The sequence below is a fragment of the Botryllus schlosseri genome, chromosome 8 (genome assembly GCF_051294905.1).
Source record: "Botryllus schlosseri isolate E-star chromosome 8, Bs_hap1, whole genome shotgun sequence".
Lineage (NCBI taxonomy): Eukaryota > Metazoa > Chordata > Ascidiacea > Stolidobranchia > Styelidae > Botryllus > Botryllus schlosseri.
The window spans coordinates 5,188,440-5,202,119 of NC_137243.1; the positions used below are offsets into that span (position 1 = coordinate 5,188,440).

Here is a 13,680-nt window from a genome sequence, read left to right on the forward strand (position 1 = left end):
GGGGCATTTGCTGGCAACTTCACAAAATTAAAATGAAAAAATACCCGCTGGACTTGTATTAAGAGTTTTATGATGAAGACTACCCTAGTCGGAATGATGTCTTTCCCACTAAGTGTGATATTCCAAAATTAAACAAGATTACAATAGCAGAGACCTAAAGAGTCCAATTGCTGAATATTCATCTGCTGAATACTTTACCATGATTAAGAATTGCCAATACTGACCAGGATGCTGTTCTTATCCATGACTCCATGCAGCATGGAAACACACTAAAATGTTGAAAAAAGGCTTTGTACAACAGCGAAGGAAGACCAAATACAAAAAAACTCTGGCCTTGAGTTGGTATCATAATGATAATAAAAAAAGAAAAAGCAACTTTATTGTCGTGGGAATTATGGCGTATGATGAAGGAATATGTTATCTGGTATTTACCAAATTCACAATCATGTTCTTCTAATCTCCAACAGGGATGATCTTCAATCTGCCAGATAGTCGGGCGGTAGCGGCGTTCTTTGCTCATCATCAATTTGAATAAGTGTGAAAAGGTGTGAGGGTTCGGAACAAATAGGTGAGCAACACGCACGTTCCCCTTAATTATATTGGAATCCCTCAAATCTGGCTCAGGTCCGAATGAGGATTTTCCATCGCTCATAATGAAGTGAAATAAAGCTCCCAAAGAGAAAATGTCTGATTTCAATGATATGTAAGCATTTCCAAAACTTTCAGGAGGGCGGTATCCAACAGTACCAAACCTATATTCACAAAAAACCATGGAACGTTCCGACTTGATTCCCTGGCTTATACCAAAATCGGCAATTTTTACACGTTGCTGGTCCAGTGTGAGCAAGATGTTTGCAGGTTTCAAGTCTTTGTGGATAATACACTTATCGTGAATGTATTTCATGCCTTTAATAATTTGTATGCAGTATCTCAAATTCAGTTGCAAGTTGTAAGGATTGTTTGTTAAATATTGATTCAAATCATCTTCGCAACATAACTCCAACACTAGAAATCTCTCTTTGAATATGCTGTCGACGACGCCAGATTGGATGAGTGATACCACGTGCATATGCGTTCCAAGTTTTTCGAGAATCTTCACTTCTTTGTTACTCTGATCAGTGTCTTGCGGGAATTTAATTGCGCAAGTGCGATTACTCAGTACATGACTTATTATTTCTCCTTGGTACACATTTTTGCACTTGCTCAAGCATCTCTGTGGAAACATCACAATAGTATCAGAGAGGTTCTTCATTTCTGCAAAATTTAAATTTATACAATCGTAAATAAGCCAATCCCTTTTTTTTAGCTATTTTGATGAAATCAATAACTTTCATGTTCCTTTAGGTTAGCCTATCCCGTTCTTGACACATCAATACTTCGGAAACGTCTCACAGCAGGCTGTGACAAATGATGTAACGTAAAGTTTTCGTGATCACAATGAAACAATGAGCGCAAGCTTATCAGTACCAAAAATAAATTAGAAACTAAATCAAGATACTACATAATTCTGAAACATACTTTGAAAACGTATTTTTTAATTTCGTAGAAAATGTACCTGTTTCATCTGATACATCGATAGAGTCACTGTCAGCGCTAGATGTTTCGTCGGTCTCCGATGATTGATCTGAAAGAGAACCTACAACTGTATTCACACTGCGTTCATATTCGTGATCACCATGGAACAATGAGCGCAAGCTTATCAATACCAAAAATAAATTAGCAACCAAATAAAGATACTACATCATTCTAAAAAATACTTTGAAAACATATATTTTTAATTTCGTAGAAAATGTACCTGTTTTATCGGATACGGCGATAGAGTCACTTTCAGCGCTAGATGATTCGTCGGTCTCCGACGATTGATCTAAAAGAGAACGTACAACTGCGTTACTATTAATTGCATATGTACAAAGTGTAGGCATTTACCAATGTTGCACTAGCATACCATTAGTAATAATGCCATGGACTTTTTGTTTGTTTTGGCTTGCGTATCAAACGGATTGGCTTGCGTATCAAATGGAACAGCTGGAATTTATAAGTAGTTACCGTAATTTTCCATGTATATGCGCAAAATTTTACCGATTTTTTTGCCGTAAAATAGAGGGGGTGTGTATTATACATGGGTACAAGCCTTGAAAAAAATCTTTCTCGATAAAAAACTTGAAATCACACCTTTCTTCATGTTTGTTTCCAATCGCACATCACTTTCAGCCATCGCGCCCAGTAATTCATGTTATCATTGAAACATGCTGTCAATTAACGAGCAGCACAGCACGCGGTCTCCTGCTGAGCAATGTTCCCTCTAAGCTGCGCACGTGCGCAAATGCGCAGTGCTGACACGGTCTCTGCGCACAGAAAGTCTAAGTTGCGCACAAAAAATCTGAAGTGATGACCTTTTTTTTAGTCGTTGCGCACTGTTGTCCAAGGGTCTGCGCAGTGAATTGGTGAGTGTGCGCAGACTCGTCAAAAATTAGAGGGAACATTGCTGCTGAGTCAGTTTGCCGTTTGTACGTACGTACGTTTGTACATAATGAGATTTATTTATTTTGTTGTTCTTGTGTAAATCACACCAACATGTAACATAGTTACTCCTGCCCTTTACTCTCTTCAAAATTTTAGTGTTTTTTGGCTGTAACTCATTTTGTGTTCACAACAGAGATAACTTTCTTCTTGGGACTTGTATAGACATGATGTTTCTGCAGCATTTGAGCTCCATATCATGACTCTACGACCAGTGGTTGACGAGATGGGCAATTTTACCCCCAATTTTGGAGGATTACCAGCTGAAAAGTGGGGGCAATCCCCTAAAATCAATTTTTCTTGAAGTCATTTGTCGGGATTTAAGAACCCCCTTTTTTCGATTTGAAAAAAAAAGTTATTTTCACTCCACCCTAAAGTAGTACTCACCTGCATTCGCAGTACATGAATAGTTATATTTTAGTATTTCATGTCATTCTGTTTTGTGATGTCACTGTTCAACAATCAGGACATAACCATCGCTAATCATCCTACACTTAACGGCATTGTCTCTAAACGATAGTAGATAGCAGGCAAAGCCTGCAAGGCCCGGATCGCGATAGTTCAGGCCAGCGACGTATTGCACACGAGGTCTATTACAGATGCGATTGCACAGGCCAACGAATATGTCGTGCGCACCAGGCCTGTTGGAGATGGGACTGTAGCGTTTAAGCCAGCTGTTACATCTTGCGCCCATGGCGTGTCGTATATGCGATTTTCACGACTGTGGTTGACGCGATGAAGTAGCGAGGATAGCCGCGCGCACGTGCAGCATGATGATGTATACGTCATTGCCAGAATGAAGCAACACGTTTTGTCACCAGCAGCATACGCACAACTTTGAGTGCTGTCCGCATACAACTGCTGCTGTTGAACGTTCTTTCTCTATTATTGGCAAGCTACTTAGTAAGGACAGACACTTTCTACCCGAGATTGTAGGACAGTCTCTTTTGATGTACCACAAATTTTTGTAATTATTTCTACCATAATGCGTAATGTAACTAACGGAATTCTGCAGAGGGCCAGATTAAGTTAAAATAAAGTTTTTTCATGTAAAAATTTGTCAGTCGGAGCCAAAAAGTTTTTTTCTCAGGCCGAACTACTTCGTATAAGGACGGACAGTTCCAACCAGAAAAGAAGTAGTACAATTCTAACATTATGTGGGAAAACACCTAATTTGCATACATTAGGTCAAATTGAGATTATTAAGGTTAAAAATTGTCAAAATTTTGATTTTTTAGCTCCAAATATTCCGTTTTTTAGGTCCTGGCTAGAATGCAAATCGTTCGATGCGAGAAATCGTCAGCTATAAAGTTGAGCAATAAGTATATTGTGACGTAGCAAGCATACCGACTTCTCATTTAAAAAGAAAGTAGTTCGCTCATGACGCATTTTCATCACAATCGCCATATTGTCTTCCAATATGTGTTCAAGAATGAACTCCAAGAAGCAAAATGAATGTAATCGTCAGTAATCCTGACTACTTTTCCAATGTAATCGTAATCGTCTACCTCAGTGGTCGGGAACCTATGGCTCGCGATCCATATATGGCTCTTTTGGGCATAAGATATGGCTCTTTGACATATTTATAATTTTGTATTGAATTTTATCGATATTGCAGCAACTTGTTAGTAAATTTTCTTAACGACCACAATAATTATTGACGTGGCATTATAACCATGTATTTGAGAGGTCAAGGCAGTGGTGTGCCCAGGGTTAAGGGCTCAGACGTCGGACCCCTTTACAAAATCCTCAAATTCAAGTTGCTGTAGCGTCAGCGACCAATATTCCTCCTGGATTGATTGATCAAGAGAATAATATACGGGGGGATGCCTATATTACAACCAAGTTGTCATATTGTCTTCCTGATCTACGCCGAAAAATGAACTGTCTTGGAAGTGACCTTCCAATTACAAATTCAAATTACAGACAACGCTTCGCTATCCACGTCCAAACGGATAAGTAGCTTTCCAGTACTGCCGTTAAAATTTAGGCGTGTAGTGCAACGCTGATGTTACCGCCGAATGGAGAAGTCGATCAATATCTAGATTTTCGGAATCAGTGCTATAGTTATTTAGATTAATACCAGTAAATATAACTTATGAGTTATTTACGATGAATTGCGCTATCACAGGATGATTAGTGGCCTACGAGTTTTTACAGAGAAAATATGGCGCTCACGGCGAATCCCATGTAGTGAGCTAGACATAGGCGCCGAACCTGGGCATGCAAGGCATGCCAGGCATGCCTAGACATTTTTTTAGGCATGCGGCATGCCTAGAATTCGGTTTGGCATGAATCGGCATAAACCCCGATTGTGTTATTTAGAACGAATCGTAATGTATTTCCGTTTACGACATTACCTGCTACGCTTATGTGAGTGAGGTAACCCGTTGGGCGCGGCCAATTAGCTACAAGCGCGTTGCCAATTAACGAGATTTGTCAGTGCACAATGCAAAGCGACGCGATCTCCCGCTGAGATGATCGCGAAATTGTGTCATTGATTGCCGTGCGCTCGGCAATCATCGTTTGGGACCCTTGCCTGCTTTATCGTGTCTCCGACAAGCCTAGTTTCACTTGCTTGAGCATGAAATCACATCAGCAGTAGGCCCGGTGCCATCGCTGCCTGCACTATCGCCTCTGCATTGGCGCGCACGATATTATCGCTTGCCTACACAATCGCATCTGCAACAGGCCTGGTACGAAAGATATCATCGCTGGCCAACTATCACGTCTAGAGCCGAGCATGCGTTGGCTCCCATCTCTCGAGCCTACCATGCGTTAGTTCCAATCTCTCGATGGCTTGGTGACAATGCCGTTAGGTGTTTGTTGGTTAGCGATTGTAATTAAAGAGCGACATCGCTGACCTGAATAACATCGAATGTCCGCAGACAGGTGCGATTGTGAGTGCGCCGTGCATGCGTAAGTGAATTCCGCTAATACCTAAACATAACCATCAGAAGATGTGGGTCAACTGTCAAGGCTTGAGTTGTAAAAGACGAGAAAGGTTTGAACAACCTGAAGTCCGTGCCATTATAGAACAGATTCCATAACAACTCTGACATTTTGCCTTGCGCAAATCGTCGCCGAGGTTACGTAATACGCGTTGATAAGCGGCGTATTTAATTGTTCGCTAGCGATCAGGAACTCGCTAATTGACAGCACTTCCGGACTCGTTGACAAGCTTATCATACGCGCAAGTTTGTTGACACGAAGATATTGCATAATCGGCATTTATGCAGGCACTTAACTCTCATGAATTGATGCTATATTATCCCTAATTATCAATTCCGTCGGATCATGACGTCATTCCTTTGTGACGTCATCGAACTCGCATGCCTAAGGAAAATTAGCGTTCGGCGCCTATGGAGCTAGAATTAGTACTATCATGACATCACGAATTTTCAATTGTGACGTAACAATTGATTGGCATGTATGGCTCTTTGGGAGTTAAAATGGAAAATATAGGGCTAACATGGCTCTTCAAACGAAAAAGGTTCCTGACCACTGGTCCACTTCATGATTAAACTGTAATCGTAATTGTAATCGTAATCGTGAGATTCAGAAGTAATCGTAATCGCAATCGATTACATTCATAAAGTAATCACCCCATGTCTGCCTCCAACAATGGTATTAGTCTTACTCCGCTCACCATTAGGAACAAGTTGGCGACATTGACACCCAATTCCTAGAAGGAAAAAACTGCACAATGAATAATATAGTATTATAGTGCTGAATCATTTCTGACTGAAAATTTCCCGGCCTCCAGTGAAACCCGTATCCCGATTCCGTGATAGCCTGTTGAATCAGATTTCAACGGCCGCATTTACGGTTAATATCTCTTGTATTCTTCACAATGCATACGCAAGACTTGCGGCAGATTACGACTAAACAAAGGAAGCATTGAAATATGTCAACCTATAGGCCTATCTCTGTTATTGCCACTGTTTTATTGGTTTGTAACTATATTCAAACGGCCAATCATCGTATTTTGCCAATTTCATTATTTGCGAACAACAACGTTGCGATAATAGAACACCTATGGTTAGTATACTTAAATGTTCGATAACGAAGTATTCAAGTGAAAAACAAGGCCATGGGTTTCGAGGTAACATTATGAAATCATTTGACTGGTGCGGCCCACGAGCGATCTGAAGGTTTGAATTCAGCCCGCGACGCTAGTTAAGTTTGACACCCCTGCTCTACGGGATTGATCTGCAATTCTGTATTACGTTTTGCTTTTTTGGTAATCCCAAATTTTAATGAATGTGCACAATTAAGCAATATTTCTTTTTACTTTCAGTTTTCTCGTTTGTTGTCAAGCTTTCTGTGGCATGTACAAGTGCCATATTGCCTAATATAAGTTTTTTGGCAAAATGGTCCACCGCTCCTTCCATATTAATATCGGCCTATGATATCGGTTATCGGCCTCGTGAGTGTGTCGATAACACTGGCGAACCTAATTTTTGTTGAATTTGATCAGACAATTGTTTTCGAATAACTTTTGGGCACTGAATTCAAAAATGACTTCCGTTTTTCTCTATCACGTCAAGTTTTTGGGGTAGGCACCTAGCCCATTGTCTCATAACCTACATAAAAGTACTACTTTTAATATTTTGTGTTTATTGTATAAAACGTTTCAAAAACCACAAGCAGTCGAGAGTAACTCAATACACTCCAAATAATGCACTGCTTTATTTGGTTGATTTAAACTAGGGTTGTAATGACTCGAGTGATGACTCGACTCGAGTAACGATTTTCTGACGACTCGACTTGACTTGAGTCATTTTCTCAAATAAGGAAATGACTCGAGATCGACTCGACCTGGACTCGAGTCATTGCGCATGACTCGAACCAAGTTATATGACGCAACACTCGGATGGCCAAGACCAACATTTCATAGAAATTTCGAAGAATAGTAAAGTAACCACACTATTGGGATTTCGTCTATTGGTACTGGTACCGGAAAATGCAACCAGAAACTGCTAAAACAGAGGAAAATTAGTATGTTATACATGCAAACCATTCGATATCACCAAACAGATAACCTGATATAATAGCGCAATAATACTTGTTCTGTTCAGGTTATTCGGATTTTTTTCGGATGTAATCAATTACGATTACTAATAACGATTACCCCACTACTTTAAAAATATATTCAAAATCTAAAATGGTTTCGAAGAATGCAAATGAGAGATAAACATGTCGACTTTTTTAGAGAAGGGCTGTTCTGTGATTGAGTACCTCAGTACTGAACTGACCCCCTTTGACGATAGTGGTGTCGTGTATGATACGCAATGAAGAATTATTTGCCAACTGCACAATGGTATCCTACCTTACGCTACGAGGTCGGTTATAACGATAGCTAAACATTTTCTTACTACCATAAAAAGGCGTTTCTGTTGCATAAGGATTAGCTAATCGCGGCATCATTTAATTAACAATTCAGGATATGATGTGAATGCTTCACTAATGCTTGCCATTCTGAACACAATCCATTCAAGTATGCGAAAAAGAAATTCGAGCAAACCTGATGTCGGCAGGCCGCCAGTCGTGCCTCTCTGCACCCCCTCCGGTGACAAGTCATCTCCCGATGTGAGCTGCGGATCTGAGGAAACGACACCGAAATTGCGTATTGCGGAAAGCACAACATTTTTGTCGCCATTTGTGAACTGAAAAAGTCTTTGGTTTTTGCGGCGCCACCGATGGGTTTTTTCGCGGATTCACTCACTTTTATAGTTAACCGAACTTTGTCTTTGTTGTTGCTTTCCATGGCCACTAATGCGTCTACTTCCTCAAACAGACATTTCTTGCGCAACTGCAGCTCCAAGAAATAGCATTCTATCGACTGCAGAAGATTTGTCGATGAAATTGGAAAACAGGAAGATATATTCGTGAGATAACGGGCGGCCGGACCTGCGATATTTCGTCTTTAACTTTCCTGCAATTTTCTTCCATTTTCTCCATTCTCTCTCGTAAATCGGAATCCGATTCTGCCAGTTTGGAAAGGAGTCACGCGAACTAAAATTTGCGCAGACAAAGGCAGGGTCAGAAGGGGTGCGAAGTTGGGGTCCCACCTGAATGAGAATGCTTCTAAATGGATCAACTTACCTATCCCAGCAATAAACCCGTCCTGAACGTATTCTTCTATATATATTTGCGCTCACGATTTTGCTGAGCTGTATCTTTCTACTGAGTTGTGTTAGCTCTATCAAAATACTTTTATATAAGTAACTCTTTATTTACAATTGTATCAACGGAGATCTGAATAATCAAACCCTGTAAAATAGGTAAAACTCCTTGACCGACCAGGAATCGAAGTCACGTCCAGACTTGGACAACTAGAAACTTTTCCGCTTTTTAGAATTCGATTAAAATATTCAGCTACTGTTTTTCTAAATTATATTAGAATTAGAATTAGAGCTACAAAGTAAGGTTGTTCAAACATTTTTTTTTCAAATTTCACTAGCTTAGTGATGAAAGTGTCAGGTTGCCTAAAAAACGCAACGCTGCACATGAAATTCGGGTCAATTCCGACCATTGAAGGCCGTGCAATCTTAAATTGAAATTTCGACCATTTTTGTTTTTTTAGTATTTACAGTGGCAAATTTCGATGCTTCGATATGACCGAATGTCGTGTTCCAGGAATGCCTGATGCTTTTTTCACGGGTTTACATCTTGATACTTGGGCTGTTGAGTTGAGACAATGAAATTGCTACCGCAATTAATTTGACACTGATTTGCTGGGAATGAGTCAACGCAATTGAAATAGTCTCGTCAAAACGATGGTGATATATATAAATGAATAAAATAAATATAATACTTCCAAGGCTGAAATCGGGCACCACGAAAAGAAAATGAATTGAAACACAGGTAAAATACAGCAAAATATATTTCTCAGGTTAATATCGATACCGATACCCCAAAATATCTTTTGTCGTGACGACGCAGATTTGACAACGTTGTGGCTGTTTTCCTCGCAATGCGTTATATTTGCTTTTCACGAGTCCTATAATTACAGGCCTACCTCTACATTGCGAATTACGAATGCTGAGACATTATTTTCGAATTTTAGCGGATCCGCATCATCATAAGCCATTTATATGTAGGCTACCGTAGTGCAGATAGGGTTGCATTTAAAACAAACATGTTTAAAACTAGGCCCAATTGATTATGAAAGACTGCAAGTCCTAGTCCTTGAATACTCGCATGTAGACTAGACATATGCTATTTCCAGGGGTTGTCAAAGTAGCCAAGAAAGCTACTCAAGTAGAAGTAGCAACGAAACAATGTATTCAAGTACTAGTAGATGTACTTCTTCCATAAGCAACCTGAAACTACTTGAAGTAGAAGCAGAATTGACTGACTTTAAATCTACTCGAGTAAGTAAGTAGTTTTGAAAAGTCTCAATTCGTTCGCATGGGCTGTCAAAAGCTGCAAATTGAGCTATATGCGGATAGTGCGGACAGCTTGATTCGTATTGATGCATCCCAGGAGGTATCAATTTTCGACAGAATAAGCATTCTTTCGCATCATGGGATGCAAATTATAGTATTGATATGAAAATGCGATACTAATCCTATGTTTACTAGAAGACCCTGTTTTAGAGAATATCATGGCATGGCACCCTACCCGATATTATAAGGCCCAAGTTTAGGCGGAGAGCAATACGGAGAAGTTGTATTGGAAGCGATTTCAACACATTGCGCGATTCATGGCGATTGTTATAACAAATATTGTGCATCGTAAAATTTATATTTGATGTAACTTTATTTTCGTAAAATAGGGGCATTACTACACTTTCTTTTATGCTTTAAAATATATGTTCTGCAGACAGAAGAACTGAAAGTAATTAGAACTCAAAATATGATACTCGGAATTAAAAGTGAAATACAAATAAGCGTAAAAAGCGTAAAATATATTTCATGTCTTTTGTCCATAAGGCTTCAAAGGTGATCTGCTAAAACAGGTTTAACGTTAAAAAGCCAGATTTTCCGGATTAGCAAGACGCGTCATGGGATGCTACATTACGATATGATATGTAATTGCTAGATTGCAAAACGGTAGGTCATATTTACTATGATGAAATATTTGATATGGGCGACAATGCGGTGTGAGCGGAACCAAGCAATCTGGTTCCTAAATTATCTTCACTGCAAAAGTTTATCCAAAAACTGTTCAGGTAGTAGTGGAAGTAGTCTACAAACATATCAACTTCCATAAGTATTGCAAGTAGGATAAATCTACTTGACTATCCCGAAAAAGTAGTAAAAATCAACATAGATATCATCTCCCAAACATGACGTGGTAGAACAAAAATAACGCCAGATTCGTATTCAGCGCTCCCAAATTAGGTGAAAATGAACCAAAGGAATCTTGGCACAAAAATCATGTAGACTAGTGTTATTCAAGGTTACCATACGTCCTCCTTTTTCGGGTTTTTGAAAATCTCCTCCGAGGACGCCTAAATGTCCTCCTTTTTGCGATTTTATCCGCTTTTTTTAGAATGGTAGTTAAAAATCGACCAAGATACCATAAAATACAGTATTTTGGTCGCTGAGCGAGAAAGTGGCCTTATTTTTATTCAACCACCTGATAAAGTGAAGGAAAACAGTATTTTGGTCGCTGAGCGAGAAAGTTTATCAAATTTTTTTTTTTAGTCAGCCAACTACGAAGTGGAAAAAATTCACCATTTTTCAGGATTTTCCACCGGTATTCTAATTTTGAAAAAGCGTCCTCCCTTCCCGATTCCAAAATATGGTAACTCTAGTGTTATTTAACATATCTAATCGATTTGTAAAGGAACGATTATGCTTTTTACTTCTACAAGGACTATGACATACATTGAACATAGGTGAACAAGGACTAGTGCGATATTAACAATCAGGTTATTGATCGCAGAAACGTCGGATTTTCAAATTCCACTGCTTGATCAATTATATTACAAGTATTAGCTTGGCACTCATTGAGTAACGAATTATCTGCACATAGTAAATAGATCAGAGGTTCCGGACCGGTGTTTCAAAACCAAATTCATACATATAATTCGTCACGACACGCGGTACGTGTGGTGGTACATCGTGTACAATGACATACGCTGGGAAGGTTGGGGTTCGAAATCGAAATGCACCCCATATATAAGCTCATTTGTAATTAAGCAATGGGTATGAAGCTGTTGCGCAATCAATCAATCAGTTTTATTAATATTTTCATCATTTCAAAAACATCACAAGACTGCTATACAATGAAAAGATAGGAAGGTGTCGAAACAACTTGGAGTAGCCTTTAAGATCAGACACCCACCTTAGCCTAGGCGACGTATAGAGGAGGCATGCACATTACACACTGAATGAAAAGTATAATGCAGAGAATATAAGAGCACAGCAACAAAATGAGGTGGCATGTGCACAGATCGAACATCCCCCAGATCAATTACCTGGTTCATATCGCACTAGTCCTTGTTTTCGGAATCAGTGCGACAGTAGCATTCGATCAAAACCAGATTCAGTAAATTCTGCGCTTTGGAAGATAACTTTTGGATTGCAAGAAATCCTACAGTCACTGCCGCAAAATAATTCCGAATGAAACTTCAGCGAAGCGGAACGAAGCTGGCTCTGAGTCACAAGTCAATCTCACTTTTATAATTTTGACTCGAGTCATTTTTAATTCACCATCGAGTGCAACGAGGGTCACGACCGGATAATTTGTATTCTCCACAAAGTGTTTTTCACAAGTAGAACCTCAGATAATCTTCATGACGAAATCTCTGATGCCTGCAACGCAAAAGGATGTGCTACCTGCGACAAATCAAAGCAACATAATATATGAATACACGTGCCGATGTGCCGACAGTCGGTATGTAGGTCGCACCAAAGAATATAGAAGGACAAGAAGTGCGAGGTCATTGTTGCGTCATGCGATTGTTGCGCAGCGGCATCCATTTTGGTCCTCAAAAACGAAAACAAACAACCTGTAGCCATATGCGTGCGGCTGTAGTTTTCGGCGCTGTTAACAGTGATATTTATGGAATTATGCTGGATTGCTTGTATATTTCACGACGAAACCAAGGTCAGTTAATATTCTTTCGTTGTCTAAAAGTTCTTATTTCAAATATTCCGGGACTACCGTACAGCAAGTACTTCTGTGATGCACCAAATTGCGCATCTCGCAATGCTTTGTAACGATTTCCAGCGGATGAACAGAAGGCGGATATGGAAGATAAATTGCCAGCGGGATAAATACACGCCAACACAGGGTGTTCGACTTTGATTACCTGACCTAACCTATAACCTGTCATATCGACCTCGCCTACCGACATATGCTGCATTCATTTTTGTCGCTCATTCCTCATGTTATCCTTTCTTAGATCCAATGTGCATGACTCTTATTTACATGCTGTAAGGTAGGCCAAGGTAGGTGTATGATTAAAAGATTACTCCAAGTCGTTTCGGCACCCTCCCGTCTTTTCATTATATTCTATCGCAATCTTGTGGTGTCCTGATTCGATAAAAAGTTTAATAAAGTGTGATGATGATATATCCGAATGTTGTGATTATAGGCGAATGCATACAATTTATGATCGTTTTCAATCAGGGTAGTTGAAAGTAAACTCTGATACGACGAAAAGAATGCAGAAGGTGATAGGAAGTTTTTTAACGATAGGATCAGATCGACGGTGTGAAACGGGAAGGACAGACAGTTGGCCTGTGGGTACAAATAGAGCGACGATCGACACAATTATGCCATCAACGAAAACCAGGTTTTCACCTGGAAAGCTTGTAAAACCACAGTATAGAGATTTTTAGTCTTCGATCTTTAATATTTATAACCGATCTTTAGATATGAATACCTGAGAATACCGTTTTATCGAGCGCTGCGTGAACTGGTGGTATTAGGCTACGTTAATTAGCCGCTGGAATCCGGTACATGTGGTCCTGGATTTGATTGCAAAGATGTTGACATCTGACAAGCTAGCTTTCATGACAGGAACTACATTGTGTTCCTGGATGTAGCTGTCCCAGAGGTGATGAATTCGGATTAAATTAGCTCGTTTGGTAGCCTACGTCAACTAAGACAGCCGACTGAACTTCATGCTTCACAAAGTAGACGCGATATAGTATAGCAATATATGCTACTTGTATACATGGATTTCTAAATATCACG

The 13,680-nt window shown here is 39.7% G+C and overlaps 1 protein-coding gene and 1 long non-coding RNA gene across 7 annotated transcripts in view; one reads left to right on the forward strand and one right to left on the reverse strand.

The window, feature by feature from the left end:
- Nucleotides 1-11,654, reverse strand: part of LOC145444326 (uncharacterized) — a 35,270-nt gene extending 23,616 nt beyond the window's left edge. The window contains exons 1-7 of one of the 6 annotated variants that reach the window (XM_080322274.1): nt 8,629-11,654; nt 8,434-8,538; nt 8,249-8,365; nt 8,048-8,189; nt 1,796-1,864; nt 1,556-1,636; nt 433-1,254 (exon numbers count right to left, since the gene is read on the reverse strand). In XM_080322274.1, coding sequence (XP_080178400.1) covers nt 433-1,254; nt 1,556-1,636; nt 1,796-1,864; nt 8,048-8,189; nt 8,249-8,365; nt 8,434-8,484 — 1,282 coding nt within the window. In that variant the 5' untranslated portion in view covers nt 8,485-8,538; nt 8,629-11,654. The remainder of the gene's footprint in view (nt 1-432; nt 1,255-1,555; nt 1,637-1,795; nt 1,865-8,047; nt 8,190-8,248; nt 8,366-8,433; nt 8,539-8,628) is intronic. The other 5 variants (XM_080322275.1, XM_080322273.1, XM_080322279.1 and 2 more) reach the window with 5 other exon arrangements.
- A 737-nt stretch (nt 11,655-12,391) lies between these two features.
- On the forward strand, nt 12,392-13,055 carry LOC145445514 (uncharacterized). The gene is made up of 2 exons (XR_013917062.1): nt 12,392-12,585; nt 12,650-13,055. It is a non-coding gene; the product is annotated as an uncharacterized LOC145445514 (long non-coding RNA).
- Nucleotides 13,056-13,680: the final 625 nt, after the last annotated feature.